This window comes from Salvia miltiorrhiza, chromosome 2 (assembly GCF_028751815.1).
Source record: "Salvia miltiorrhiza cultivar Shanhuang (shh) chromosome 2, IMPLAD_Smil_shh, whole genome shotgun sequence".
Lineage (NCBI taxonomy): Eukaryota > Viridiplantae > Streptophyta > Magnoliopsida > Lamiales > Lamiaceae > Salvia > Salvia miltiorrhiza.
The window spans coordinates 74,399,319-74,415,154 of record NC_080388.1 but is presented as its reverse complement, the minus strand read 5'-3'; the positions used below and the strand labels follow the sequence as shown (position 1 = coordinate 74,415,154).

Here is a 15,836-nt window from a genome sequence, read left to right as displayed (position 1 = left end):
AATTAGCAATTTTGTCTATTTAATTCTACAACTATAATAAAACTTCTTTAAAATAATATCCAACAAATTAATAGGCCCTATAAACTAATAAATTTCTCTCGTCCTAGATCAGTTTAAGAAATCTACATATCAAGGTAGGATAACATTTATATACTCCATTATTTATATAATAGTGATTTACTGGTATTTTCATCTATCTAATTAAGTAGTTAGATTCTATAGGATATTCTAAAAAGAGTTAAAGATATATATCAAATAGAGTTTGGATAATGTAATGTAATAAATTAATATATTTTTTATATTATTTTAATATCTAATTAATTAATATATTATTCTAAATATATAATGTATTAATTTACATAATTACCCTTAAAATTAAATATGTAATAGGGATATAATAAGCAATTTATATTTTGTGCTCAAGCGATTTCTTATATTAGTATAGATTATTTGAAATTTATAAGGTGTTTGAAAGCCTTTTTTTTTTTTTGACGATCGTTTAAAGCTCTAATTAATTTTTACAGCAGAATTAGTTCTCATTGTCCTTTTAGCCAACTCTATTCTAATTAATGAGGTAGCGTAGACCATTGTCTCTTCATTAAAAGTCTAGTTGTCTCACTAATTAAGCTTAGCAATGGAAAATTTTCAATAGTGTTGGCTAAATATTTACTTTTTTCATCCCTCATATTTATGCATACATTTCTTCTTTGTTACGTCGTGATGGTACAAACACAATCTAGACAAACAAAGGCCAATAAATAAATACCTCTAGATTTCTTCACATGAAGCATCAACAATCTTTCAACTCATCACTCTTCTAAACACATTTCACACACAAACAAGATGGAAATAGTTTCATCAGTCGTTCCTGCAGCAATCAAGAAGAATTATGTGGAGAATTTAAATAAAATTCGTAAATCCGCTAAATTTCATCGAACCATATGGGGCGACTATTTCCTACAATATGATTCAGATAAAATGGTATACATTCTCCCTCCATCCCATAAGAAAGTATTGTTTTTTTCTATTTTCATCTGTCCCACGAGAATGTATCACGTCTATTTTGTGACATGATCTTACTTTCTCTTTTTAATCACAACCACTCTTCTCTACATGATCAAACACTCAATTCAATCACAACCACTCATTTCTACATGGTGGGACCTTTCTTCACTCAATACATTATCTATCATGCATTTTCTTAAAACATGCCTCCATCAAGTGATTCATTCTTATTGAACGGAGGGAAGATATAAATAGAGCTAATCTATTGACATTTTGAAAATTAGTGTAATCTATTAGAACATCCACAGTGGGGGTGACCTGATAGAGGAGGGTCCACATTGGGTTAAAGAGGCTGCAGTGAGATGACATGATAGCTGACCTGATCATTTTAGTTTTGATTATTGTATTTTTCATTTAATTTTAATTGCAGAAATTTAAATAACACTATTTACTTCAAATTTAAATTGCATTAATTTTAAAATCCTAAAAATTACATAAAAAAGTACATAAATCTTAAAAATTTAAAAATATATCCTAAAATAATTATCCCGGCCCCAGAGGTCTGAAACGTGCCCAAACGTTGCTCCATCAAATCATGTTGGAGCATAGCATGCATCTGCCTATCTCAGAGAAGTGCATCTCTTTGCACGTATTCCTCGAAACAAACCGGGATTGCTCGAGCACTCTCTGTCGAGTCACTGCTAAACGCCCTGTGTCCTGCATTGTCATCTCTCCAATGGGCAGCTCTATCACCTTCGTTCTCCACAATCATGTTGTGGAAAATGATGCAAACAATTCATTTTTTTTGTGTGTGTTTGAAAAAGAAATAGATAGGTATTTATAGAAAGAAAAAATAAAGGGGGGGGGGGGGGGGAACGACCATGAAGCAGTTGGGAGGGAGCAAAAATAAAAAATGGGGCAACGGCTATGAAGCCAAAATTTGGATTTTTTTTATTTTTATTTTTTTTAAATTAGGCGCGTGTATATATAAAGTGTATCGGGGCTGCCCCGTTCTATCAGGTCATGATCGAGGCACCCAAGGCTGCAGTGGGCGACCCGATCTCGGGGGTGACTCGAGTGCCCCCTATCGGGTCCCCACTGCGTATGCTCTTATATTCTTAATTATAATATTTTTTGCGTAATAATGCATGCACAGAAAATCTCTGATGGTGAACAAGAACTCACATAGCAGAAAAGGAAAGGTTAGAAAATTGTTAGTTCTAACTCCAAATGATTCACCGTATAAAATGGAACTCACAAGGAATCCTTGCAATATATTCATGACAATTTCAAGCAGCAAAATAGCAACGATAACGATGATCTCTGCATCGTGGCTCTTCGTTTCCGTTTGCTTAGACAACAAGGTTACAATGTCCCATCTGGTAGACTGGTAAGATTCTTACAGCTGAACTTAACCACCTTTTATAGTTTTGGGGGGCTTCAGCCCACCCTAGCGCCCCTGTACCCTAAGATGATTACTAATTAGAATCTTTTAAACTTCAACAGATGTGTTCAACAAATACACTGACAGTGAAGGAAATTATGTGGCGTCGTTACAAAACATGGGTTGTAATGTATGAATAGCCGTACTGACTTATTCATATCAATTCTCATTCTCACAATATACGACCATTCTCCGATAGACTCATCATCTTGATGAATGTATGCAGCACATGGGTTCGAATTCTATGAGGAGCGAATTGAAATTTTCATCTTTTTATGTAGAAAATCAAAATAAGATATATAATGAAGAATAAGCCATAGTAGGCTTCATAATTTATTGTAGATGTGTCTTAATTAGGGGATGAGGTTCGACTTATTTGGTAGGCAAAGGTCTTCCGATGCTTGGAACAAGGTACAGTTGTTTGTTCCTCCTTGCGGTCACACCAAATGCCTCTTCCATATCTAAATCTTGAGGGTTCATTCCACCACCTAATTTCCAATCGAAATGATACAAAAACATTGCGAGTGGGAGCTCAACGTTGGCCATGCCGAATGTTATGCCAGGGCATATTCTCCTTCCAGCACCAAATGGGATATATTCGAAATGATTTCCTTTGTAATCCACCACATTATCCATAAATCTCTCTGGTTGAAAGCAGTCAGGATCTTCCCAATATTTAGGGTCTCTGTTGATTGCCCATGCGTTGACGATGATTTTGGTTTCTGCTGGTATTTCATATCCATCGATCTTACATGTTTCACCGCATAATCTTGGAAGTAACAGAGGCACCGGCGGATGCATCCGCAGAGTCTCCTTCACAACTGACTTCAGATACTTGAGCTGCGGAATGCGCGACTCGTCCACGTAACCTTCTTCATCAAAAACCTTCCTCACCTCTTGTTGTGCCCTTTCATGTATTGTTGGATTTTTGAGGAGTTCAGACATGACCCATTCCATTAGTGTGGATGATGTCTCACTTCCTGCACCTATCATGTCCTTTCCAACGGATATATACATCGAAGGGTTAGGCTACAAACTCTTTTTACAATACAAACTATGAATCCATAATTTTTTTGTGAAATATGTATGAATTCGTCGACAAAATATGTTATATAGTTGTGCATATATGGTTCTTAGATTTTATTAACTTATTCGCTAATCTCATTTCACACAGTTAATTTCAATGAACACATCAATCATAGAATTTGAATATCTGATATTCCAAATTAATTTTTAGTGGATCGTTTCTCTTTCTATATATATAACCCTTTTAAAATATAAGTTACGAACTCATGATTCTTAAGAAATTTATCTCTCTTCTCTTCTCTTTTGTTTTGAATGTCTTTAGTATTTTCATTTTTTTAAGAAATTTCTCTCTCTTCTCTCTACTTTATTTTGTTTACTTTTTCTATATTCAGCTCAAATATATATATTCATTTAAAGTTATCCATTTTTACATACATATATAAAATATAAAAACGTTTCACGTGCATTGCACGAGGGTAAATACTAACCACAATGACAGACTTGATGTTGTCCTTTGTAAGTCCATCTTGGTGATATTTGAGAAGAACATCGAGGAGATCTTCATGGTTGACAGAATTAGCAATTCGATGTTGATTGATGACATTCTCAAGTATCCCATCTATCTCTTTGTGTACAACCATAACCCTCCTCCTCAATCTACTCACCAACTTGAATACTTTGATGGAAGGGAACAATTCCGCAATATCAAACCCCGCCGACAAATCCGCTATCTGCTTCACATTATGGAGCAAAGCCGCATGCTGCTTCGTCTCATTCCCTATGGCTGCCCTCGAAATCACAGCGTAATTCGCCGTGCAGAACTCCTCGGAGAAATTGATCTCCGATCCCTCCATGGATGCGAACCTCCTGCTGAGATCAGCAAACACCTCCTCTCTCAGTGACCGGAACGACTCCACGCGTTTCGCGCTCAGAAGCTCCATCGTGCAGATCTTGCGCAGCTGCCTCCAGTACTCGCCGTAGGGGCTGAAAGTGATGCTCGTGCACCCGTAACTGATGATCTCTGCTGTTGTAATCGGGGGCCGAGATGCGAAGTTGACGTCGTGAGTTTTCATCACTTGCTTCGCAACATCGGGGGAGGAGATGACAACAGCAGAGACCTCGCCCAGCTGAAGGCCCATCGTGGGCCCAAACTTCTGGGCAAGCCGGTGAAGGGCGCGGTGGGGAACCGCGCCCTTCAGATTGTGTATGTTTCCGATCAAGGGCAGCTTTCGCGGCCCAGGAGGGAATTTTCCATTTGATTTTTGGCTTCCATTTTTCAAGAATATGAAAGTGGACAGCAAGAATACTAATGAGATGCATAACACCAGAATCTCCATGATAAAATTTATGTATGTGTGGAAATCATATATCTCAGATCTGCTGCAGGGTATTTATAGCAACTCTATTATATATAGTTAGTTTATATAGGTTCATTAGTAGTAGTATATGTAAATATGTAAGAATGAATTCGTGGATGAACGAAAATGACAAATTAGGAGGTGAATTCGGGATGGAAGGAATACTACAAATTAAATGTTAAAAATCCATGGCATGTAGGAGGAGCCAATCAAATAGTGTGGTATTGATTTAGTAAATATCAGGGAGAAATTTTTGTAATGTGAATTAAGTAAGGATCAGGTGAGAACCGCATCTTTTTGTGAAAACGGAGAACCATGAACAAATACATAAAATACATGAACAAATACGAATATCTTTGTTCATGTGTTTTTTCTTTATAATGCATAAAACGTCAGAAACACATGCACAAAGATGTTCAGATCTTATCGTCTTTTATTAATACTCCTATATTTTATGTATTTGTTCATGGTTCTCCGTTCTCACAAAAATATGCAGTTCTCACCCGATCCTAACCCATGTGAATTAATTTCGGTGAGATATATATATATATATATATATATATATAGGGTTAGCTTATATTGAGATTTTAAATATTTTGAGATTTTGAGATAAATGAACATATCAATAAATTCTTTGAACATAATCAATATAACTGATGAACATATGAATCTATTTAATTTATTTAAAAAACACGCCACTTGTAGGGTTTGAACCCTAGACCAACGCGCGTTCATACAAATTAATTGACAAGTTCATCAAAATGTACTTATATGTTCATTTATCTCAAAATCTCAAAATATATACTATAAATCTCAATTGAACCAATTCCTATATATATATATATATATATATATATATATATTTCTTTTTATAATACCAAATGTTATCTTGTTAAGAATTGCCTAAACTTAAGAGTATCAAAGAGTCGATGGCCAACTTTATGAAGGTATTTATCTGGAAATATTACAACATTTCCAATATATATACAACACTTTTTCACCGCTCCCAATATACTCAATATTTTTTTCTTCATTTTCAATACACTGAATAATCTCTTTCTTAAAATATGTGTCACTCCCCTGAGAAGTTCTTTCATAGACGGAGGAAAGTTCATATGATTTGTTTGTACTCAATACTAAACATAAAAATTCAAGAAATCCACACAAAATATCTACAACATTAAATTAGAATTGATGATAATTGTGCGTAGAATTTTGGTATACAAATAATTATATGGCGGCTATGCCTGGTGCGAAGAATTTTGGTCTACAAAATAATTATATGGCGGCGATTCCTTATTCAATGAAATTAATTAAGCACAATAATTCATTAAAAAGTAAACTTAAGTTAGGCACATTAATTCATTAAAAATTAAACTTAAGCTACAACTAAGAAAACACGACTATAGATGCCTGTCAATTGCAAATTCTCTGGCGGCGTGTAAAATTTTTGTTGGCATAGAAATAGGTGGTTAATACCCAAAATCAAAGATTATGGGTTCAAGTCCACTGTGGTGCGATCTTTAAATTTTTTTTATTTACTTATTAATTTATTAAAAGAAATCTCGACAATAGAAAATTTGAAACACAAAAATCGACGTGCATGATTGCAATTCTGCAAAATTTTGTGATTCATTCTTCTTCCAACGCAGCTCTATCTATGTCGGCGGTGGCTTCTAAAAGATGGAGAGATATGATGGATGACGGAGAGTCTTTGGACGAGGATGACCCAATAAATATTTTCTCATAGTCTTGGTTTGTTTATTTTTCGGTTATCCGTGGTTTCTTGCAGGTAGTTTCGCTTGATTTTATTTTGCCTCTAGATGGATCTTTTCTTTTTTCCTTTTAATAAAATTTCTATTTCAACAGTTTATAACAATTTTACACCTATTAATGAATATCTCAAAAATAGAAACTCTTTTTTATAAAAGCTATTCTAAAGGAAATTAACTAGTTAAAGTACTTTCATAGAAATCAATTAAAGGTATTTATAATATGAAAAAAAATATTATATGTATAGATACATATTTTTATCTTATATTTCTGTTAGACAAATAGAGCTCGCTTTGAATAGCAATATCACATTGAATCGCAAAAGGACATGGTTATTTTAAAGGTTGATGACTTGTAAAATCACGAACTTTTGGTATATTCTAATTATGACCTCTAACAAAAGATTCTGCTTCTAAACCAACGAACTTTGGACATATTCTAGTTTTAACCTTTAATAAAGATTCTGCGTATAAATATTTGAATTTTTAATTATTTCTGATTTTAACTATATGAAAATAGTTGCCATCCAAAAATAGCCTGAAACTTATTGCTTAAGAAAATTATTTAATAAATATTTTCAAATCTACCGTTTTCAAAATCCATCTTATTGAGGATAGGATTCCTAATCCCAATCCATTGAAGTAATTATTGTTATTTTTGTGTAACCAATAATGTAAAGGCCTATAAATACCACTAGATTTCTTCAAATGAAACACTAACCATCTTTTTCAACACATTTCACATACACAAGCATATATACTACTGCAAGATGGAAATAAATTCATCATCAGTCGTTTCTGCAAAGAATGAGTATGTCAAGAATTTAGATGAACGTCGTAAATCGGCCAAATATCATCCATCCATTTGGGGAGACTATTTTCTAGCATATAATTCAGATAATACGGTATGTATTTATATGATATGTATATATAGGATAAGATTAGGTTGGTACTTATGCATTTATATCATTATGTGTATACAAATAATGCAAAGATTATTTTATGTATGGTCATGCATCTTTTGAGAGTCTGATGATTTTTTAGGATAGTAACTTAGACTGATTTGGAAAATAGGACAAAAAATTTCGAACTTGCAAAAGTAGGACAATAATTAATAACTAATGTATCAGCAATACAATTCTCGCCCCATTTTAATTAGCGTCCTATTTTTGTACGCTCAAAAATTTAGTCTTCGGCACATTTTAGTTTTAAGTGAGCTGGAAACTTTTAAAATGGGCCAAGAATTATGATAGCGGTACATTACCTATTAATTAATGTCCTACTTTTACAAATTCGAAATTTTTTGTCCTATTTTCCAAATCAGTCTATAAGAGCATCCACACTGGGGCTCGCACGCCGGTGCACACCAGGCTCGGCCTAGTGCAGAGAGCCCATCCCACTACGAGGAAAAGGCTCTTAAATGGTGGAGACCACTTTTAAGAGCCTGTATGGGCTCTCCAATGTGGATGCTCTAAGTTACTATCCTAAAAAACCATCTAATTCCATCTTTTGACAATCCATTATACATATATATATATATATCTATAATAATGAGCTTTGTGCAGAAAATCTATGATGCTCAGCAAGAAGAACTCGCAAAACAGAAAGAAAAAGTCCGAAAATTGGTAGTTCAAACTCCAAATGATTCAACGTATAAAATGGAGCTCATCGATGCGATCCAACGCCTTGGTGTGGAATATCATTTTGAAAAGGAAATAAAGGAATCATTGCAATATATTCATGAAAATAGCAAAGAAAAGGATGATCTCAATCTCAGCAGTGTGGCTCTTCGTTTTCGTTTACTTAGACAACAAGGTTACAATGTCCAATCTGGAAAGATTCTGAACCATCTTTTATAGTTTTTGGGGGGGGGCTTCAGCCCACCCTATTCTCTGCCTGAAATGTTTAACCCTAAGAAAATATTTACTTTTCGTGATTGAGTATTTTTATCCACAAGAGTATGATTTCTCCAATCTCACATCCTTTCAGTGAGATAGGAATCAAGCAAAACTAGTTTAAATTATAGAAATAATATCCCAATGTTTCAATCTACTAAGTAAACAATGGATTAACCATACTATTTTTATCTATCAAAGCTAATCCTCAAAAGTAAACGCACTGATTACTAATTAGAAGCTTTAAACTTCAACAGATGTGTTCCGTAGTCTTTTGGGGGGGCTTCAGCCCACCCTATTCTCTGCCTGAAATGTTTAACCCTAAGAAAATATTTACTTTGCGTGATTGAGTATTTTTATCCACAAGAGTATGATTTCTCCAATCTCACGTCCTTTCAGTGAGATAGGAATCAAGCAAAACTAGTTTAAATTATAGAAATAATATCCCAATGTTTCAATCTACTAAGTAAACAAGGGATTAACCGTACTATTTTTATCTATCAAAGCTAATCCTCAAAAGCAAACGCGATGATTACTAATTAGAAGCTTTAAACTTCAACAGATGTGTTCCGCAAATTCACTGACAGCGAAGGAAATTATGCGGCGTCGCTGCAAAACAACGTTGAAGGTTTGTTGAATTTATACGAGGCGGCGCATCTTGGGACACATGGAGAAGAAATTCTTGACAGAGCAATAGAGTTTTGTTCCTCCCATCTTCAAACAGCAGTGCACCACTTAACCAATGCTTCTCTCTCTAAACGTGTTAACGAAGCTTTGAAGATACCAAATTGCAGGAGTCTCACAAGATTGGCTGCCGAAAACTTCATAGTTGTGTACGAAGAAGATGAGTCGCATAATGAGACACTACTGAATTTTGCGAAATTGGATTTCAAACTAGTGCAGAAGATGCACCAGAGAGAGCTGAGTGATGCTACAAGGTAACATATTATGGTGATGTTTAGTCCAAATTTACATTTACTAAAAATATATATAGCTTCATCTCATTGTTTTATATTACTCGAATTGCAAACTTTGCTCGACATGCTCAACCTCGAGTATTGACAATAAATGCATTAATTCTTGACATGCTCAACTACTACGGGCCCAGCAGAGCAGTCGAGCATTTGCAGAAAATGCACTAATGCTCGATCACAGTCAAGCACTTGAGTATTAGTAGAAAATACACTAATGCTCGACACATAAGAATAAAAAAGTTCTAAATAGGTATAATTAATATATATATATATATATATATATATATATATATATATATATATATATTTTAAAAGGTTTGTGTTTTTTTATGTTTTCTCTTTTAAAATGGACATATATATATATATATACTATTTTCACCCATTCATTTATGGGTTGTGATCTGATTTTGTAAGGTGGTGGATGAAATTGGATGTGGCTAATAAAATGCCTTATGCAAGAGATAGGATTGCGGAATTGTATTTGTGGATGGTGGGAGTCTACTTTGAGCCATGCTATGCTAAAGCAAGAAGAATATTACTCAAATGCATAAGTATGGGTTCAATTCTTGATGACACATACGAATATGCGACGCTTCATGAATTGCAGATTCTAACTGATGCTATTGAAAGGTTGGTTATCAATTTCGAATTAATTTCACCTAATTTTCTACTTCTGTCATTTTGATTAAGAAAAGAAGATAGTAGCCTCTATATTAAAACACTATTAGCAAAAAAGCCCCCGATAGAAGTCAGGGGCGGTTTTGGGCATTGCGTAGGGTGGTAGACCGCATATAGCCCCCAAAAATAGGGCCCCCAAAATATATCAGATGAGATCCTCTGTCTCAAAATGTAGTGTGTACCACCGTGTAATAACACTCTTAATTTTATTTTTTTATAATTGTTTTTTATTAAAATAAAAATTGTTATTATATTATGAAGTGTAAGTAGTAATATTTATCACTAAAATTGGAATTTAAAAAATTATGTATCCTAACTTTGAATTAATGAACCCAAATAATCTGAGTTACGTCCTTTTTTCTTTTTTTTGGGAGCGTCACAGTTGGGATGTGAATGCGACCTTGGATGATTCGCTGCCATACATCCAAATGTGCTACAGAAGTCTTATTGAAACTTATAAAGAAATAGAAGATGAATTGGAGAAAACGGGAGAGGCCTACCGCGTCAAATATGGAATTCGAGACGTACTCATGCATTCAAATTAATATTATCTTAATTTTTTGTTTTTTATTTTTTGTTTCCATTAATTTTATGTTAAGATATTAATGTGCAGATGCAAAATTTGGCAATGGCATATTTCGAGGAGGCAAAATGGTTGTATAATAACTATATTCCAACGGTGGAGGAGTATATGAAGGTATCACTTGTATCAAGTGGTTACATAATGTTGTCATCTAATTGTTTAATGGGCATGGGAGATCAAGTTTGCAAACAAGATTTTGATTGGATTACAAACGAACCTCGACCTCTCATCGTTCGAGCATCATTAGAAATTTGTCGATTGATGGATGACTTAGTTGGTAATGAGGTGCGTTTTATTGTTATATATAGCGTGAACTTATCTCTATTGTTCAATTTATAATTCGAATCAAAATTCCGGCTAATTGAGAGGCAACGTAATACATCGAAAGTTGTCTTGGAAAGAAATACATCATATTTTTTTTAATTTTCGCATCAGCTTTCAAACGTCAAATTTTACATCAAATTAAAATTTGAACTCTTAAGTGAAACGGTAACGTTTGAAAGATGATGCAGAGATTTTTTTTTAAAAAAAGTATGTTTTTCTTTTTGTTTTTATTAATTATCAAGTCAGCTTTTGGCGAGCCACGCCAATTCGCAGTTGGGCTAGAACTATAAATTGAACAATAAAGATAAAGTTCAGGCTATAAACTAAAAAGTCACCACAAAATCAAAGTTCGGACTATTGTTTAATGATAACTTTATCCACGTATTTTATAAAAATATCACGATTTTCGAGATAATTATATAAAAAAAGTGACCTTTCAACTTTTTGCATATCTCAATAGGTCGAATTACCTATACTAATAGAAAACGAGCCTAAGGCTGTCTAAGACATAACTTGTGGATTGCCTATTTTACCCCTATTATATAGTTATTATTATATTTATAAAATATAAATGTATTTTGATATACATTTATTTGTCACCCAAATCTATAAAGAATACTTTATATCTATAACTATTGATAATGCTTATAAATAAATATATCCATCCAATAAATTATCTAATAAAAGTAATAAATTAATAGATTTTTTTAAATAGTAGATTATCAATTCAAATAACATTAATTACACGTATAACGTACGTTCTTTCTGCTAGTTTTTGTAAAAAGTATCAAATTTTTGGACTAAGTTGATAATAACCCATATAAGTAATGGTTGTGACCTAAATTGATTTCCTTCACATGTAGTATGAGAAGAAAACATCGTTGATTGATTGTTACATGAAGCAATATGGCATGTCGGATGAGGAAGTTCGTAGTGAGCTTCGACGGCAAGTGAGGAATGCGTGGAAGGATACGAATCAAGAATGCCTTGAGCCGACGCCGGCGTCGATGCTGCCGATCCTTACACGCATTGTTAATCTCGATCGCGTTATGAACCTTCTCTATGAAGAAGACGATTGCTATGCCAATGCCATCAAGTCCAAAGAATGGGTAGAGATGGTGTTTGTCGAGCCCTTGACAATTCAAAGACGATAAGTGTTAGTTTTATTCAAAAACCCAAATCGATGAATTTGCCTAGAATGTGTAAACCTTTCCAATAAAAATTATGTATTAGATCCTCGAATCAATAAGTTGTTTATTCGTCTATTTTTATATAATTTCTAATAAATTAATAAGTTTTCCAACTCAATCTGAAAGAACAATCTATTGTTAGAATAAAGTAATAAACTTGATTTGTAAAGAATATTCTAGAATTAGAGGAAAAGAAAGAATAAAAGAAATTAGAAGAAATTTGTAGAAATATCTAGAATAGTTGAGAATGAAGAAAAATAATAGTTGAGAATATTCTAGAGAATGTAGGAATCATCTACTCACCACTATAAATATGTAACCATGATTGGAATGTAATAAAAAAGAGGGAAGAAAGAATGAAGTGAATTAAAGAAAGATTGTGTTAGTAAACTACAATCCTCCCACTCAAATTCCTAAGCACACACGTCCACAACCAATTTCTCTAAATTTCCTCCTACCAATTAAATAAATTCTCCATTTTATATTCATATATTCCAACAAAGTGGTATCAGAGCCATAAAATCCTACCTGTGGAATGGCCAACCTACAATCGTTTCAAGTCCCCATGCTCAACAAGAGCAACTTCGACAATTGGAGCATCAAGATGAAGGCGCTATTGGGAGCCCACGACGTTTGGGAGATCGTGGAGAACGGCTATGAGGAGCCGCAGGACGAGGCCGCACTATCCCAACAACAAAAGGATAGATTGCGAGACGCGAGAAAGAGAGACAAGAAGGCTCTCTGTCTCATTTATCAAGCGCTGGGGGACGACGATTTCGAGAAGATCTCGAATGCGAGTACCGCCAAGGAAGCGTGGGAGAAGCTCCAGAACGCGTGCAAAGGAGCGGAGCAAGTAAAAAAGGTACGACTTCAAACTTTAAGAGGAGAGTTTGAATCTTTGCATATGAAAGAGTCCGAATCGATTTCGGATTATTTTTCAAGAGTCTTGGCGATTTCTAATCAAATGAAAAGAAATGGTGAAAAATTGGAGGATGTAAGAATTATGGAGAAAATATTGCGCTCACTAACCCCAAAGTTTGAGCACATTGTGGTGACGATTGAAGAAACTAAAAATTTGGAGGAGATGACAATCGATCTCTTGTTGGGGTCGCTGCAAGCATATGAGGAGAAGCAAAAGAAGAAGCAAGAAATTTCAGAGCAACTTTTAAAGTTGCAAGTAAGCCCGAAAGAGAAAAAAGAAGGTCCGAGCAATGGCCATGGACAATTCGGGAGAGGCCGTGGTCAAGGTCAAGATCGAGGAAGAGGTCGTGGACGTGGACGAGGACGAGGAGGCTTCGTCAACAGTAGTGAAAGAAAGGAGTTTACAAATGGTCGGGGGAGGAGCAACCCGCAGTCGAGGTACGATAAGTCTTCGATAAAGTGTTATAATTGCCATAAATTTGGGCATTATGCTTCCGAGTGCAGAAGTGAAAAAGTAAGGATTGAAGAAAGGGCCAATTATGCCGAGAATACAAGTCAAGAAATTGGTAGTGTGCTTCTGGCATATAAAGGAGAAGCTGGAAGACAAGATGACACGTGGTACCTTGACACTGGTGCTAGCAATCACATGTGCGGGAAGAGAAACATGTTCGTGGAGCTCGATGAGTCGGTAAGTGGCAACGTCTCCTTTGGTGATGAATCTAAAATTCCAGTTAAAGGGAAAGGGAAAATTTTAATTCGCTTGAAGAATGGAAATCATGAATTTATTTCCAACGTTTATTACGTGCCCAATATGAAAAATAATATCTTGAGTTTGGGACAACTCTTAGAGAAAGGTTATGATATTCATATGAGAGATTATAACCTTTCAATAAGAGATGGCAAAAATAATCTTATTGCCAATGTCTAAAAATAGAATGTTCTTATTGAATATTCGAAATGACATGGCAAAATGCCTGAAAGCGTGTTACCAAGATAAGTCTTGGTTGTGGCATCTTCGGTTTGGGCACTTAAATTTTGGCGATTTGGAGTTGCTGTCAAAGAAGGAGATGGTGAGAGGTTTACCATCCATCAAGCATCCCGATCAACTCTGCGAAGGTTGTCTACTCGGGAAGCAGTTCAGAAAGCCATTCCCAAAGGAGTCAAGCTCAAGAGCTCAAAAGCCACTGGAGTTAATTCACGCTGATGTGTGCGGGCCAATCAAGCCAAGCTCCCTCGGTAAAAATAATTATTTTCTGCTCTTCATTGATGATTTTTCTAGAAAAACGTGGGTATATTTCTTGAAGCAGAAGTCAGAAGTATTTGATGCATTCAAGAAATTCAAAGCTGTCGTCGAGAAGGAGAGCGGACAACAAATCAAGGCCCTGAGGTCCGATCGAGGGGGAGAATTCACATCCAAGGAGTTTTTAGAATTTTGCGAAGCAAATGGAATTCGGCGACCCCTGACTGTTCCGAGATCCCCCCCAACAGAACGGAGTGGCGGAAAGAAAAAACAGAACAATCATGGAGATGACGAGGAGCATGCTAAAGACGAAGAATCTGCCTAAAGAATTCTGGGCAGAAGCAGTGGCGTGCGCGGTGTACCTATCCAACCGATCGCCGACAAGGAGCGTGTGGGGAATGACTCCACAAGAAGCCTGGAGCGGGAGAAAGCCAGGAATTTCCCACCTAAAGGTATTTGGAAGCAAAGCCTACGTACATGTACCAGTTGAGAGAAGGAAGAAGCTCGATGATAAAAGTGAAGCATTCATTTTTATCGGGTATGACTCTAACTCTAAAGGCTATAAGTTATATAATCCAAATACCAAGAAAACTGTGATAAGTCGAGACGTGGAGTTCGACGAAGAAGGAGTCTGGGATTTCAGCTCCAGCGGTGACTTCACCTACATCCCAGCAAGTTGGAGAAGTCCAACAAGAGCCAGTGACTCCACCAGCTTCACCAGTGCCAGTCACTGAAGACTCGCCACCATCTTTCTTAAATGAAAGAGTCACACCACGAGCAAGGAATTTGGATGAGATATATGAAGACACTGAAAGGTTAGAAGATCTCACCTTGTTTTGCCTATCTGCTGATTATGAACCTGAAGCAGCAAATAGTGAAAATTGGCGAGTTGCAATGGACGAAGAGATCAAAGTTATAAACAAGAATGATACGTGTGAGCTCGTGACACTACCGGAAAGGCACAAGGCCATTGGAGTCAAGTGGGTGCATAAGGTTAAGAAGAATTCCAAAGGTGAAGTTGAAAGATATAAAGTAAGGCACGTTGTGAAAGGATTTCGCCAACTTCAGAGTTTTGCTCAGAATGACAAATCAAGTTTAAGGGGGAGTGTTAGAATAAAGTAATAAACTTGATTTGTAAAGAATATTCTAGAATTAGAGGAAAAGAAAGAATAAAAGAAATTAGAAGAAATTTGTAGAAATATCTAGAATAGTTGAGAATGAAGAAAAATAATAGTTGAGAATATTCTAGAGAATGTAGGAATCATCTACTCACCACTATAAATATGTAACCATGATTGGAATGTAATAAAAAAGTGGGAAGAAAGAATGAAGTGAATTAAAGAAAGATTGTGTTAGTAAACTACAATCCTCCCACTCAAATTCCTAAGCACACACGTCCACAACCAATTTCTCTAAATTTCCTCCT

At 35.3% G+C, this 15,836-nt stretch overlaps 1 protein-coding gene and 1 pseudogene across 1 annotated transcript; one reads left to right on the top strand and one right to left on the bottom strand.

Moving 5' to 3' along the window:
• Window positions 1-2,572: 2,572 nt before the first annotated feature.
• LOC131009355 (salviol synthase-like) lies at window positions 2,573-4,850 on the bottom strand. Its single transcript, XM_057936652.1, has 2 exons — window positions 3,964-4,850; window positions 2,573-3,445 (listed from the first exon to the last, which is right to left on the bottom strand). The coding sequence occupies exons 1-2, from the start codon at window positions 4,810-4,812 to the stop codon at window positions 2,822-2,824; spliced, it is 1,473 nt and encodes a 490-aa protein (XP_057792635.1). The 5' UTR covers window positions 4,813-4,850; the 3' UTR covers window positions 2,573-2,821.
• Window positions 4,851-7,328: 2,478 nt separating this feature from the next.
• Window positions 7,329-12,298, top strand: LOC131009357 (bicyclo-germacrene synthase-like; annotated as a pseudogene).
• Window positions 12,299-15,836: the final 3,538 nt, after the last annotated feature.

Bases quoted from the DNA above. Each gene is read 5' to 3' on its own strand.
- LOC131009355 (XM_057936652.1), bottom strand. From the start codon at position 4,812: ATGGAGATTCTGGTGTTATGCATCTCATTAGTATTCTTGCTGTCCACT. The intron at 3,446-3,963 runs GTTAGTATTTAC...TCCGTTGGAAAG, and splicing joins ACATCAAGTCTGTCATTGTG to GACATGATAGGTGCAGGAAG.